Source organism: Paralichthys olivaceus, chromosome 18 (genome assembly GCF_024713975.1).
Source record: "Paralichthys olivaceus isolate ysfri-2021 chromosome 18, ASM2471397v2, whole genome shotgun sequence".
In the NCBI taxonomy this organism is placed as follows: Eukaryota; Metazoa; Chordata; class Actinopteri; order Pleuronectiformes; family Paralichthyidae; genus Paralichthys; species Paralichthys olivaceus.
In genome coordinates, this window is record NC_091110.1 from 15,564,712 (window position 1) to 15,580,596 (window position 15,885).

General features: G+C 43.3%; 1 protein-coding gene and 1 long non-coding RNA gene across 7 annotated transcripts in view; one reads left to right on the forward strand and one right to left on the reverse strand.

The window, feature by feature from the left end:
* Positions 1-15,885, reverse strand: part of palm2akap2 (PALM2 and AKAP2 fusion) — a 69,587-nt gene that overhangs the window by 50,430 nt on the left and 3,272 nt on the right. For 5 of the 6 annotated variants that reach the window (XM_069514013.1, XM_069514009.1, XM_069514014.1 and 2 more), the window contains exons 2-3: positions 12,553-12,604; positions 2,770-2,850 (exon numbers count right to left, since the gene is read on the reverse strand). In XM_069514013.1, the coding sequence (XP_069370114.1) occupies positions 2,770-2,850; positions 12,553-12,604 (133 nt within the window). The remainder of the gene's footprint in view (positions 1-2,769; positions 2,851-12,552; positions 12,605-15,885) is intronic. The other variant, XM_069514012.1, reaches the window with a different exon arrangement.
* Positions 1-15,885, forward strand: part of LOC138405439 (uncharacterized) — a 74,078-nt gene that overhangs the window by 42,083 nt on the left and 16,110 nt on the right. The window contains exon 2 of the long non-coding RNA XR_011239174.1: positions 15,374-15,523. This is a non-coding gene — a long non-coding RNA (uncharacterized lncRNA). The remainder of the gene's footprint in view (positions 1-15,373; positions 15,524-15,885) is intronic.

Sequence of the window (15,885 nt, forward strand, 5' to 3'; positions counted from 1 at the left end):
TGATGCAGAAACCAGTTTAAACAAATGTGTGTGACACTCATCCATCTCTCTTAATCTACTTAATCCCTCTTTCTTTTCTGCTTAAACACAATTCCTGCCTTGACCCTGAATGTCACAGAGAGTGTCCTGAACAGTTTGTTCTTCTTGCGTGCTGAGTTTACACATACATGCACGCGTGTTTAACTACTCGTGTGCGCAGATGAATGTGTTTCTGGCCGGCAGGTAGTCGATTCCATCGGATTGTCCAGATCTCAGTGCTTCCTGGTGTGCAGGCCTGTTAGAGTTTCCCTCGGCTGAGCATGACAGGTCTGGCCGTTTTCTTCTTTCCATTAAAAAAACCCCCCACTCCAGTCCAAACACACATAAACAGTTCCCCTAATGATTCCTGTCAGCCAGTGCTGGTATAAGCCAAGAGCTTCTTTCAAGTAAACACAGATTTGACATTCAAATAGTAAGTGCTGCGCAAATGGGGACGCAAACTGTGGACAAATTGTGCGCTCAGAACAAATTGAATGTCTTTCAGGCATCGGTAATTAATGTAGAGATCTTGAACCTTTCAACCGATGAGAAATTGGTTCCTTGACCTCCGGCACAAACTCAGAAAACCACATGATCAGCGCTGTCAAGTGGAGAAACACCAGATATAGGCAACATATACATTTTCAGCACTGATGCACCATGTGACGTCTCTTAAAATACATTTGCTTCAAACTATTGTTTGAAAAATCCTGCTGCCCCCAAATGCTGCACAGATGCCTGGTGGGTGGGGAAACGACTGTAGCTTCCCATTACACTACATTACACTACAGCAGCCAGTTTTAATATTTGCAATAAAAATACATTCCAGTCTCTAATTAGAGCCTTTAAACACATTTGGCATGAATAGATCTTTTAAGTAAGTCTGATTCCTGCTCACTGGTGTTTTCTAGCTTTAACACCCACTTACGGAAATATCGACATAAGAGAAACGACGATTAAAGCCATGTGCACAGTGTGTGTTTGGCCATTAAAGCATTATGTTCAGTGCAGTGCAACTATTAATGAAGGTTAAGCGGAGACACGACTGCTGAACATGGGTTAGATCCCGATCTTGAGTCCAGATTTCTGCAGCCTGGGCCCAGCTCCAAGACATAAACTAAACTAAGGCTTACTGGTCAGCTTAGTGTTCTGTTTACTGTCCTGCCACTGCTGATCTACTTATCATTTTAATTTATATTTAATATTTTCATATATTCATGCAATAAATATATCCGTTGTAACCTTTTTAAAATCTGTGTCGTGAATGTACTACTTTATCCTGCTCGTTTTTTTGGGCTACGCTGCATGGAAAGTAATAATAATGTCAAATTACACATGACATCAACTGCTGACAATTCAGTCCACTCCAGTAACTACACTACACTTAGTCTATTAGCCTGTGTGATTTTCTGCAAGCGTTTTGGCACTGCAGAAATCCACAGGGAAGCCAACAGTAATACGTACTGACATGAAGCATTTTCATACACATAAATGTCTCTTTTTAAAGACGACAGACTATACTCATAATTTTAATTGGGGATGTTATTTGAAATACTTTTACATTTTCTAATGTCGCTTTCATTGTGATGTCAAGTTAAAACGTTTTTTTCTGAAAGTAATGCCTTTATGGATAGATGGCTTGTAGTAGAGAGATCACAGGAAATGAAGAGTGAGCGATGGGTATAACTAGCAATTGCTCCCTGTGGGACCAGGGACGTTGTGGTTCATGGCCGGGTCTTAACTGGGAGGGTGTTCCACTTGGTTTCTGGAAGCTCCTTTTTGGTGCACAGGAAATGATGCAACCTGCATTACCAGCGTTTTTATCAAGCCACCAAAGGCAAAAGAAGAAAGTATTTGAAGCTCAAAAGCCTTGCAGACAAATCTCCATCTGCTACAACTAATATATTTCAATCTGTGTACTTTCCAAGCTACACAGAGAAAAGTGAAAAGTGCGACGTATATAATCTGAATGCCTCCCTAACCTGAGCATGTTGGTGCTCCGCTCCACCTTAGAAAATCAAGCTTGGATCTCCAGAGTCAGTACTGCTCTGTTTAACCAGCGGGGTTCAACTCGAGATGCAATCAGCGTCTGGTCACACAGTCCCATTTAATGGCCATTACCTCTGAGTGCCACACAGCCAAGCAGCATGAAGCCGGCTTTGTAGTCTGATCTCCAGAGACGTATCGTGGCCTGGGAGAGGAAATGGAGGCTGGAGCCCAGAGATTTGATAAGGACCTGGGGTGCTGCGTGATCCAAGTCTCTCAGAATGGAGGCGTTGATCTGAGTCTAGGGCCGTCAGCGTTCTCCTCGATGTATGTTCAGGCTTTCAATTTAGTTTTCAGCATAGATGGAACACACCTTCTCTTTAAGAGCCTGGTTGAGCGTGGTTGTGTGTCAGAGCTCAACAGGAAATGGAAAGTCAGTTAAACAGCGTGAGAGAGAGCAGGCTGGTTCTCAGAGGAAACTACTGGTCATTCACCCTCTGCAACTTTATTCCTGTCTGCTTCGTTGACTGCTGAACTGATGAGAAAACAACAACAAAACATTGTTGATGGAACTCAGAGGTCAGAGTTGGGGCCAGCATGCTTCTCTGGTTAAATGGTGATTTCTTTACCTTACATACAGATTTTATATTTACCTTGTAGTATATGGACCTCCCTAATTGCAAGTGTCTCATTGTATATCTTTCCCTCAGCAAACCCCGTTCTTGAGTTCGGTATTTCAAAACTCTGTGGAAGTAGAAAACCAACCTTGAGATGTTGTAGCTGTAGCACCAGGTCGTCCAGCTGGCTTCTTTTGTCCTCGATCTCAGTTTGACGTTTTCGCTTCTCCTGAACACACACGAAAAGAAAAAGGGATGAAAATGAATCATCCACTCGGCACAGATTATTTAAATTTGAAGTTTTAATGTTTGTGGCTTGATGCTGTCATTAGAATGAGATAGAGAGAGGAAAGAATACAGCTGGAAAAAGGTTGAGCACGACGATGCACAAACGCTGTTGTATCGGCTCAAGGTTCTAATGTTGATTTCCTTCAGCACTTTTAATGTTTTTGTTTATTTAGTTTTAAGAGTTCAATTCTTATTTACATCAGTATGTCATACAACTTTAAACTTGTACAGTATGGTCGGGTGATATAAAAGAGGGATGTTAGAATAAAACAAATCTGAAATTCAAACTATTCCATGATTTCTCTCGACAGCTCACTACACTGTCTACGTTTACATGTGTTCACCTCTTCATTCTGGAGAGACAGGGAGAAAAATTATTTGTGGGTGTACGCAGGGAGGAAGTGAAGTATTAGAGGGGTCGGAGGTCAGGGCTTATTGAGGTTTGAGGGGGGTTAGGGTCTGCAGGCTATCGAATGAGGACGGATTAGGCCTTGAAGTCTTTAAACGGCCCTGAGGTTGAACTTGAGGTGCGGAGAACAATCCTCAGCTTCACACTGGAGATGAATGAGGCCAATGTTTGGAGGCCGGGGTGTGGTGGGGGGGGGGGGTCAAGCGGTGAATGAGACAAAAATACCAAACACAGAGAGAAGCAGTGTGGAGCCGCTGTCTTCACATTTACTGAGACAAAAAAAAAAAAATGCAAGGGAACATAAACAATGCGGATCCCAGGACAACACTATTTAGGGCTTAAGGGCATGAGATGAGGCTTCATCGGCCTCCCTCGCTCTCTCAGCGGGGGGGCACAACAAGGATTTTTGGGACATTTCCTGTTTGCTAAATATATAACCGTCAGGGAAAACCCCAAAATGTGATGCTGTGAGAGAATGAAATCAGAAGTGAGTGAAGAGTGAAACAGAATGAAACTAGAAAGGAGCTGGAGCAAATACCGAGCAACACTCATCCATGTCAATCCCCTAAATATCCCCCTCTTTTTTTATATCAAGCTCCATGAATCATTTCCTAGGAACAGTGATGATGTCCCTTTACTCACATTGTTAAAGAAAGTGTAAAAGATAATCCGGATTCTGCTCCCTGATCCAGAGCCACACAGAATTGAATCAGTTTTTCTCCTGGCCCATTCCTTCCACCTTGTTTCTTGAAAATCAATCCAGTAGTTTTTGTGTAACAAACTTTGAAAACAAAACAGAACTGAATAAAAGGATTGTTTTTGGAAAAGACTTGAAAACTAGTTGAAAAGTAAAATATAATCAGGTTTAAGTTAAAGGACTGGTTCATTGTTTTTGGCCCCATCAGCAAAACCGCCTCCGGAGGTGGTCAGGGTCACATTGTGACCACATTTAACACACATGTAAATCCAGCTGCTCTGTCAGTCCACACACAACAAGCACATGGGCGGAAATGTGAGTAATCACACACAAATGTTTCAAACCAAGCAGCTCCTCAACATTTTGACCGAAAAACAAGGATTCTTACCAACAAAGTAAAACAACTTGACAGTATCAGTCAGGAGCACGTCACAAAGCTGCACACAGGCTGTGAAAACATCTGCACCAGACCTGAGGTCATCGCTCTGTCTCACACACACACATACACGCACACACACACACACACACACACACACACACACACACACACACACACACACACACACACACACACACACACACACACACACACTGAACCACCTACACAGCAGCAGTTCCCATATAGCTTGTGAAGTACAGTAGGAGAGCCAGAGAGGTATGGACACCAGATGTCAGGGAGTGTGTACGGACATGTGGTTGAGGAATGGCCACAGACACACACGCACACAAAGATAAATACACTAACTGGCACAATGATCTCATATGTACTCACAGATAAGTTTTGTGTGCTCTTTGTTGGAGAATCCTTGACTGTACAGAAATCCATTTATACACACACACACACACACACACACACACACACACACAGAAGCTTGACTTCCTCAGATCACCCTCTGTCTGTCTGTTTGCCATTTGACTTCTATCACTCTCCAGAAATACAACATATAGAAATAGAATCGATCCTCTCATTCATGGCAATGCTCTGCTTCAAACGCAGTAGGGCCCGTTTTTAAACTGACAATGGCTCTGCGGCAAAATTACGCTCCTCCACTGACACAGACTCCATTCATTTCACGAGGGAGCACAGCGGGGGGGCCGCCACAGAGGGATGTGGGAAAAACTAGAGGAGGGTGTTCTGGTATTCTTTGTTTTGGCTCTACCTCTTCAGCAATGCACTGCCAATCTGACAAATACTGCTCATCCAAACACTGCGGAATACCTTGTGACATCCGTGTCATCCAGTTCACCTTTATCTCAAAAGTATAGAGATGAGAGGACATCACTGCTGCCGGTAAAACTTTCAGGAGTCGTTCAACCGTCCCTCAAAAGAGAATAAACCACTCTGTAGCGTCTTGGTGTTTATCATCCCTTAGCCGTGTAACAGCAACTTGGCAATGACGCATCCATTGCACAGTCTAAGGTCATTTTCACACCTGGAAGTCCAGATACAGATTCATGTCTCTTTTCCTTCTTTTGTTTTAATGTTGTCTCAACTTCCTGCATTTGGACCAGAAGACAAAACTATCTAAAAACCTGAACTGAATTTTGGTCCAGACTTTGTCCGAGGCACCTTTTGATTAACTTCTAATTCCAAGAGTAGTTATCTCCGTTGGGTTGAGTTGAAGAAGTGTTGGATCAGTTTCTATACGACTGACCACAACTTTTCAATCAAAACATTAGTGGCAGGAAACTTCACTTTTTGCAACAACAGATGTAAAACGTAACAGATGTTTGTTTGCAACACAGACTGAAAAGTTCTTAAGAAGTTCCCTTGAATCTCTGGGTCTCTGTATTTTCCTCCTCAAGAGAACACATCCTCCTCCTCAAGAAAATATGCTGACATTCTTAGCGACACAGTCACGACTTCCCACACTCTGACTCGCTTGAGTGTTTGGCCCCACTTGGCTTTTATACAGAAGGAATCGCTTTTTCCTGCTACCATCCGAGAAACAGGGCGCTAAACCACAATTCTGTTTTTACTGTGTAAAATTGTTGAGCCCCAGTGGAGAGTGAGAGGTCAAGACAAACTGGACAGAAATGAGCGACCTCTTATTTTACAGGGTTAAAGATTTGAGAAAGGGTCAAAAATGTAAAAAATTTTCACAGGATGTTTGAGTGGGAAATTCAGAAGGGGTAAACATAAGTCAGTAAGGTAGATCTGATTGAAAATACAGGGGTCAAATAGTTTTTTATTAAAAACAAACAAAAAAACGAAATGCATTTTCATTTCGATGTGAATGATTGGAGGGTTTGACTGACCTGAAGTAATTTATGAATCAGAACTGGCGCATTAAGACAAACACACTCACACCCGGTTATAAACATCCCCCTGCACTGTTGTTCCACACCACCACACACCCAGCATGAGGTCACACAGACAGGATTCTAACGTGGTGAAGCCGTGATGTAACCAGACCTGAAGTTCTGCTGATGCTGAGGCTGTGCACAGACGTGGGCCGCGGATCAGATAGGTCACATTCTGCACATGTCGACACGCCCAGCAGAGACATGTCACAGTGCGGATCATCTTCCATTCAACGAGCGGCCAAACCCTGAGAACAGGGACTGAAATGGGCCTGTGAGTTTAAATGTCACGGGTTTGATTCTGCTGTAGTGGAAGGGTCTTTGGATGATTGTAAATATCAAAATATCTTTCTACCCCAGATAAATAAGAAGTAATTCCGGATGCTGTTTCAGACTCAGGGACTTTCTGTGGGACTCGATTAATCTATTAAAAAAGACGATGCCAATTTATTAGTCCTTAGCTGAACAGAGGTGCGTGAACGCTACAACCTGGTGACTCCTCGGGCAGTGGTCGTGTCAGTAAATGCAAACCCAGCACTGAAATATCTTGCATTGCCGTCATCATGGGATAGCAGCAGGTGGTGACTACACACATCTCATCCATCTTGGAGGAGAGACACAAGTATGCATTTCTTTGCATTATGCGCACGATAAAGAAAACTGATTTTTAACACCTCCTGATGTTTGTTTTGTGAGTCAGTAAGCAACACATAGGCAAACCAGTGTGTATCTGCTTTGAGGCAAGAAATAAGATTCTGTTGCACTCATAGCTATAGCTGCTAAAAGGACCTTTGCTTCACGTCTTCAGGATTTCTCCATTGTTTACCATCCAATTAAGCTCAAACGTATCTTCAAAATGATTTTAAAACCTGCAGCACCCAAAGGAGCTGCATTCCAGCCTCTCTAGAATCTCAGGTTTGCCTCGACCCCACATACAAACACACACACACACACACCAGAATGTCCAGTAGGTCCAAGACAGCTGCTGCTAATTTTAGCCGGCATGTAATTCCTGGCGTTCCCACCCAGACCCCCTACCCAACAAACCACACACCCCCTTCCTCCTTAAAGTGACTTTGCCTCGCGCCCACTCCCCACCCCCAGAAACTGCTACAGGCCATAAACTGAGCCTCCCTGAGACACCTATCCACCGCTGCGTCTCTCTGCAGGATCCAATTAGCTGGTAGTTGGCAACACTTATCCAATGGGACAATTGAGCGATCATATGCAGGCAGCAGACTTTGACATGCACTAAAACTAATGATAGGATTCAGATAAACCAACAGCAGAGACTCTGTGCTGTCAAATAAACCCAATATAAATCCACTAAATAAAAACTTATAAGATGGTAAATGTCTGTGATATATGTGAGAGAGATCTAATTTTTTCTACACTGATACAGAGCTGGAATGTTGTCATGTGTCAGGTACGAGCAACATGCTACACAGATTGTGGCAACAACACAAACTCTTGCAAGGGTATAGCAGGAGTGAACTTTTAATCACTACCTCAATTTTACTTTTTTTTCTATGTACGTCTTGTTAATAGTTGTATTTGTGAGAAATGTGCTTAAATGCCATGTTAATTGTTAGGGGGAGTATATTAAATGCCTGTAATGCCACTCACGTTGACAGTTTCCGGAAAAGGTGCTCTGCTTTGGTTAAAGAAATCTGTGACCCACAGTTTGGAGCAATCTGACCCCTGAGCTTTTGTATCACAGGGGGTCACTACGTCGTTATTTGAAACTTGGGCCATGTTAAATATGAACAGCTGACGTTGACGTCTGAGAATTAGCTAAAGCCTGATCAGTCTCCTTTGAGATAAAACTGCTGCAAGTAAGAGTAAGTTAGAGGTTAACAAATGATTCACTGGAAAACTAAGAGCAGCTTCTTCGCTTCAGGACATTCAGGAAGTGTGAACTGTTTTAAATTAGCATAACGTGAGCCGCATGATTTGGAAGTGAAATTTCCGCATCACGTTGAGCAGTGAGTGGAAAAGTCACTTAAAGCAACAAAGAAATCAAAAAAGTGTGTTTTAAAAATGTGATCACACGCTACAGTTAATATTAGAAACCTCAGACTTTGAATTTCCTTTTAGTGTTTTCAATATTATTCTTTGGGTTTCTCTGCTGCCAATACGTCAATCTCCGATGAAGTTAGAGTTGCACATGACTGCAGGCAGCCCAGCCCCCCACACTATTTACCTCTTTTAAGGCAGCCCATTACCGCGGCCCTCTGCTGCATGCCACAGTCACAAATCTCAGCATCTGCCAAGGTCTGGCTAAAGCACCCCCTACGACCTTGTATGTGTGTGTGTGTGTTGGGGTGCAGCTTAGAGTCCTAAGTGCTGAGGTCATCTGTGTAAACAGATCACAGATACTAAGTCAGTGAATGAGCAAATGCAAAAACACACACTTTTGTATATATATTTTGCCACGCCACTTGTGGTTGTCAGGCCACACAGGCACCAGCTTATTAGAAAGATGACGCACTGACCGTCCATTGGCTGATTCTAAAACCACACACAGAGCTTTGCCAAACACACACACACACGCATAATCAGGTTTTTGGGGAACCCCCACCAGACCTCGCTCCATCCGAATGCTATAATTACATGTTAATAACATACCAATTACAGGTCTGGATTTACCAACATGACCTCACGACTGTACCCTAATCTGACCAATTAGTGAGATGGAAGGCTGCACCGCTGGCAGCTGATGAGCTGTAATCACTATCAGACTGTGGGAATCTTTGTGTGTTTGTGTATGTGGCGGACAAATCGACTAATCAGCTCTTCGATTGAACGGTGGCCAATATCCGACCCTTTGTTTTACCACATTAAATGTGTTTAATTTGCGTGACACTAAAGTAGCTCTCGGATATGCACAAAAACAAATTCCGGAGATGATCCAATATTAGTTGCACTTGAAGTTTTTCCTGTTGTTTTTGCGAGTGCATCTGACCCAGAGAATATCCTGCTGTGTTTTTCATAGGTGGAAGACAATTTTTCACCAGATTAAATTTAGGTGAGTTATTGTCAGTTGTCTTGAACCTTTCCCACTTTGATTTACTACAGATGATACTAATCCTGTGGAGTAGTCATCACATTTCTGTGAACAAGCTTGAAGATTATTGATTTTGGCAATTGAAACTTGTAATAAATCATTTTATGATGTGGTTTGAAGAACTGTAAATATCATCCTGAGTCAAATTCTGTGATTCCGCACTTCACTCTCTCACTCTGCTGCTGCTGTGAGCAAGCGATTTGTCCTTTCTCTCAAGCTACGAGAGAAAAACAGGGGCTGGTGAATAACAGCCATTAGTGGCATGCTTTATTCATGAGCCACACAGACCTGTCTCTGCGGTAAATGAACATCGTAATGACTGTGACTTTAAGGTGTGTCTCCACAGATAAAACATGGCAGAGAAGCCGATCTTTAGATCCATATTACAATACGTGCTAATCAATATCATTGTCAGACAGAGGAGCTGTGTGTGTGTCTGTGTGTGTGTCTGTGTGTTGTGTGTGTTCAGGCGGTTCCGACTCTCTTGGCTCTGATTTTAACGGAAGCTTCCAATTGGCCGCAATCTGCTGAAGTATTGATGAAGTCAGACACTGACAGTGATGACAATGAAATCAATTATTGATGGAATCATTAGCATGTCAGCTGCAGACCAGAGACAGTGTGTGTGTGTGTGTGTGTGTGTGTGTGTGTGTGTGTGTGTGTGTTTGCTCTGTACAGGGGTTCTCTAATGTTTATCGAAAAATCTGAATATGACCTGACTCCATGCTGATGACACAAAAAAGCTCATTTCAGTTTCCATTTAATCTCCATGTGACAGTCAGATGAGCTTACTATGAAGTTCTTCCTCTTTCTACAGACGTGCTGTGGGAAACTTGTGCAGTGTCTGTATTTACACTGGACCCACACTGTGTGTGTGTGTGTGTGTGTGTGTGTGTGTGTGTGTGTGTGTGTGTGTGTGTGTGTGTGTGTCTTACAGGAGATGTTAGCACTATTAGTGTAATAGTAACCCTTGTACTATTTAAGTTCCTTGTCAGACTTGGAAGCTGTTAGTGCTGTTATTGTCTCTGATTCACACACTCAGCCAACACAAGACAGATGTTCCTTTAGAGCAGATGAAGAGGTTCCACTGATGTTCGTGTATTTAATGCTTGACCTTATTTTATGTCAAAGCTCTTTGTGCTCACAGAAGTTTACTTGCAGAGCATTCTCCGTAGCGTTTAGCTGCAGCTGGCTGCCGCTGCCGACAGGACATTCTGCAGCTCTGCAAAACGAAACTGCGTTTTTTTTTTTCTTGGCCTCACACCAGAACCTATTTACACGATAAAATAATCAGTGGGTTTATAGTGTTTTGCCCAATAAACACGCAAGAATGATGCAAGAAACCGAAATGCCCATTCCCCTCTCCATTCATGTCATGAGAACTTTCCACTCCCTCTCTTTACTGAAGTGCCTGCCTGGTACAGCTGCCATGTTTTAACGTGGCCAGAATAGTTTCTCCATCTGCTGCTGCCGCTGTTCTTCCTGCTTGTGTGTATGTATGTGCCTCTGTGTGACGAACGTTCAGTGTGTGTGGTATGTTGTGGTTCCTGGCTGGCGCCAAATTTAGTCGCAGGCAGTTGAACCCTGGTCTCGCTGTTGCTCTGAAGCCCTATCAGCAGCGAAGCCAAAACACTTGAACAGATGCCTCCCTGATCGCAAAACACAGCGACGAGGATCGACAACACAAACTCCAGCACCTCGCAGCTCAGAAATCTTTCTGAGCAGCAGAAAAAAAATGTATAAAAGAAACTTCTGGTCAAACAGAAAGAAAGGAGAAGAAAAGATTTTCCAACCAACTTTTTCTCTGAGTTGGTTTCCTCAAAAAAACCATGGAAGACGATGAAAGCTGACATGAACAGGAGACAAATACAGCAGCAGTGGAGGCTGGAGAAGGAGCGAAGCACATTACAGTTTGTTTATTTTAGCTCTGGTTACCTTGGTTTGTATCAACCTCCCACCACAGGAGCTCAAGTGGGTGACAACCAGTGAAATACTAGTACACACAGGACACTGGACGTGAGTTGTAACGGTTGTGGCTCAGTATCTGTTGAGAATCAAATGTTATAAATGTGTTTGACTGCTGTGCGTTCATATTTAGGTTTCAGCGCGGGGCTCACGGAGACGCTGAGCTCCTCTGTGTAAACGTCATGTGAATGAATTTGCTAAACAAACTTGAACTCTGGAGCAAAGAGGCAAAAAACTGATGCAGATACCCCCCCCCCCCATGTGAAAGAGAGAGAATAATAAAAGAGGCGACATCCATACTACTGCGTTTTTGTTTGTTCTTGTCCACACAAGCGTTTGGCTGCGTATCAGTTTTAATCCGTGTTCATAGTAACACGGGTGAAAACGCATATCATGTGACCACTCTCGTGCTCTGGGTATGCGTGTGCCGGTGTAAGCAGGAAGAACTTCCTGTTGGACGCGGTACTTTTCGCAGGTTGCTCAAATAATATCTCGTCTCCTACGCATGCAAACAGCATAATCGCAAAATGCAGAATTGAACTGCACAACAGCTGTTAGCGCAGGCGACAGGGACGGCAAGTTGCGTTCAACGCCGGTAGCTGTTAGCTAATGCCGGTTGTTTCCCCTGGAAGGGGGTTATGTTCTAGGACCATGACGAATCAGCAGAGACTACCTCGCGCCCGAAAACTTCCAATCAACAAGTGGCTGTGAGTGTCTGCGCCATAGTTTCCAACCATCCCAGTTTCGGCCCGTCCAGACTTTAACGCGGCGTTTGCAAACTTCTCTTGTTTTATCTTCTGTAAAACTTCAGAGTAGTTTGGTCGTATCCGTAGCAGAGACGTGGTAATGTGGATGTAGCCTCATGTTTTGGTCTCAGCTGAGGTGTCACGGTGACGGTGAGCTCCCCTGCTGGTGGCGTCACGTCACATGCATGAATTTGCCAAACAAACTTGAACTTTGGAGCAAAGAGACAACAGCAGATGCAGATACTTTTTTTTCCCTCCACATGAGAGAGAGAGATAATGACAGAGGCAGAGCAGCAGGAACTCTGGGAGATAACGTGCTGCACATGACAGAATGTGATGAAGTCAAGGTGAGACGGGGGCGGTGTTTTAAAGTCAGTGGAGTACAGACAAAAAGCAAAGCAAACGGAAAAAAAGATAGGTGAGCGTATCAAAAGAAGCAGACGGAGGAGACTTACCGCCAAGGCCTGCAGCCTCTCTTTGTGGAGCTGAGCCTCCTCACACGACATCCTGAGGGGGGAAGCAGGGGAGAGGGGAGGTGAAAGGAGAGAACGAGAGGTGAGATCTGGAAAAGTCAGAGAGAGCCGGAGTCCCTCAGTAGTGAGAGATACAGAGAAGGGGAGGAAAGTGTAGGAAGGAGGGAAGAGAAGGAGGAGTATCCAGATGAGGTTCTTCCTCAATAATCCAAGGAGACAGTGGGAGAAGGAGCTCACACTGAGAGGAAGCAAAGATCTCTCATTCACTGGCCATGTGCCTCACACTCGCATTTTCTCTCTCTCCCTCCCTCTATCACCCACTCTTTCTTTTGCGCTCCCTGTCTCTCCTCCCATTTGTCCCCTCCTTCCCTCCCTCCCTCTCTTTTTTAGGCATGAGCCATGTGTGATTAAACAGCTGGGAGGAGCAGCTGAGAGAGAGAGAGAGAAGAGGAGGAGGAAGAGGGGGAGGAAGAGAGGAGCGATGGCATGAATGTGGTGGAGGAAAGAGAATGAGGAGTGAGGGACAGAAAGAGGAAGAGCGGAATGGAATAGCAGAAGTAAGGAAAAGGGAAGCAGATGAGTGATTTGTCATATTTGAGACGAGACGGGGGAATTTTAATATTAACAGCTGGAAGAGAAAAATATTCTTTCTGCACTGATTCTAATTTCCTGTTCTCTGACTTTACTTCACTTTGTTTCTCTTATTTAAAACAGAAATGACTCAAAAGATCACTGACACTGATCAGTTCTGTGCTTGATGTCCATTGAAATGTTTGCTTCGACAGATTTTCGAACATGAGGAAGACTTTTTAACTTTGAATGAACTTCTTCATGAACCCGACTCAAATTGACTTCACAGTTCCAGAACATTTTTTATTTTAACATGAACAGGATTATTTTATAACAAACAAACATACACTGGACAGTAAATGGGATCATCCGTTGACGTTCATTCAGGTCGAGCCTGAAGCAAACAGCCTTCGAGAATATGATCCATAAAAAGTCTCAACTTCGACTTTCAGATGATTCCTCATTTTGAAAAATCTGTCGCGTTTGATTTCGTAGGTGATGAGAAAATGTGCTCAGAGTGAGTTAGAGGCATTTGAAGACTGAAACAATGATCTGAGACCACAGGCGATGATGCTGCCCACACACACACACACACACACACACACACACACACACACACACACACGCACACACACACACAGTCTGACATGTTATCAAATCCAAGTGGAGAAAAGGAGGAAAGAGTAAATTGATGCAAATGAACGTCAGCTGAACATTTTTAGAAATACAAACTTTTACACACCTTTGTACACACATACACTCCTTTATTCTTCAGTCTCCTTTCCCAATCACCCCTCTTTTCTCCCACCCCACTTCCCCATTCATTTCTCTCTTTCCGCTCCTTTCGTGGACTCTCATCCTCTCAGCTCATCCCCTTATCCTCCTCATCTCCTCCCCACCTGTCCCTCCTCCACATGTTTCTCTCACTTCTTTTTGCCTCATCTTCCTCAATTCCTCCCTGTGCCCTCTCTCTCCTTTTTCTCTCCATCCCTCCTTCCACAAGCAGACGTCCTTATAAGGAAAAACAGCAGCAGCAGTCCTGGCCAAGTCTTTAGGGAATACAGAAGCATGCAACACACACACACACACACAATGACACTGCATTACTCCAAGAGAAAAGAAAATTGCACAATAAATAAGTGCAGCTGCCGAGTATCTGTCCCGTGAAGCAGCTGCAGGAGCAAATTAACAATGAATCAAAAATGAGTCGTACTCATCCTTCAGCAGAATTTTCCATATTTACATGTGAGCTTTTCAACATTTAATATTCTTTTGGATTCTGATCGTAAGTTAAGTCAGACACTTTGGTGATTTGACTAGTGTACGTCTCATTTTCAACTCCCCCGTGTGTTTGTTTCTAGGTTTGTTTAGTAGTTTCTAAGCAAATCAGACAGATTCAAGAATGTTCACCTTCTCAACAGTGCTGTGTTTTTCAACGTTTTCATTAATGGAAAAAAAAATCTGGCATATTGAGAGAACTGAAATGAGTGTGTGAAGTTTGATTGAATGTGGGGGCCTCGGTGGACGAATGATCTTTACTGGGAGCCAGTTAAAAACACATTTTCCTCTTCAGTTTTGTTTTACAAGAAGACACAACTTTTTAAAAAAATGGGCCTATTTCCTTTTTAGCTTTGTTTCTATTTATTGCAGATTTTATTTTTTGGTATATTTTTATTTCTATATGAGCACCTTAATGTGAACAAACGGAATAAGTGTGCAACAACTACTGCATAATACCAAGAAAACTAATCCTGACCAAATGAGGAAATCAGGTAACTCCAGATATGAACGGATGGATGACAAATAGTTGGACTGTTTCATTTTTGACATTTGAACACATAGTTTCCCTGAAAGTATCTGAACATGCTGCTAACTGTATGTTTGGTGTAATAGTTTTTTTTAACAACTGCAACGTCTGGTTCACCCTCAAGAAACAAAGTTGAAAACTGCACCATTTCATTAAAAGATATGACCACATCTTTAATGTGGACAGATGCAGGTTATAGACCGTGACCTGGAGGTTTGGTAACATAAAGCTTATGAAACCAGACTCAGCTCTGCAGCTGTGTGACTTTACAGCCAGGCCAAGACTTAAGAGCGGCTCTCTTAGAGGTTTGACCTGGATTTATATAATTTTGTGGCTGCTCATATATACTTTAATGTTTTTCTACATTTTTTATTTTATTTCTCTCCCTCCTGTCTTCAACCCCCAACCCCTTGATTCTGGCATCAGTTACGTTGGCTGGTTGACGTTGGAGACAACAGCATCATTGTTCCTCTGCATCGCCACGACGACACGATGACCTCACTGCACAGCCAGCCCAGCCCCGCCTCCCACACATCCCCAGCCCAGAGGTAATGGCCTCCAGATGTGGAACCAGAGGTAGGAAAACACACACACACACACACACACACTACTACTCACACAGCAGACACAAATATAACGACATGCAAAGAGTATGTAAGAGGCAGAGTAAATGAGCAAATATGGACAAAGCAAAAAAGTGTATATTAGCTTTTTGTGTGTGTGTGTGTGTGTGTGTGTGTGTGTGTGTGTGTGTGTGTGTGTGTGTGTGTGTGTGTGTGTGTGTGTGTGTGTGACAGAGGGAAAGAGTAAGGAGGGTAAAGTAGAACCCAAATGTATCTCTGGCTGACAGACCTTCATCTCATTCATATTTTAAACATCACTGAGGGAGATTCAGCTGTGATTGTGTTTCACTCCGTCTGTCTGTCCGTCTATACTGT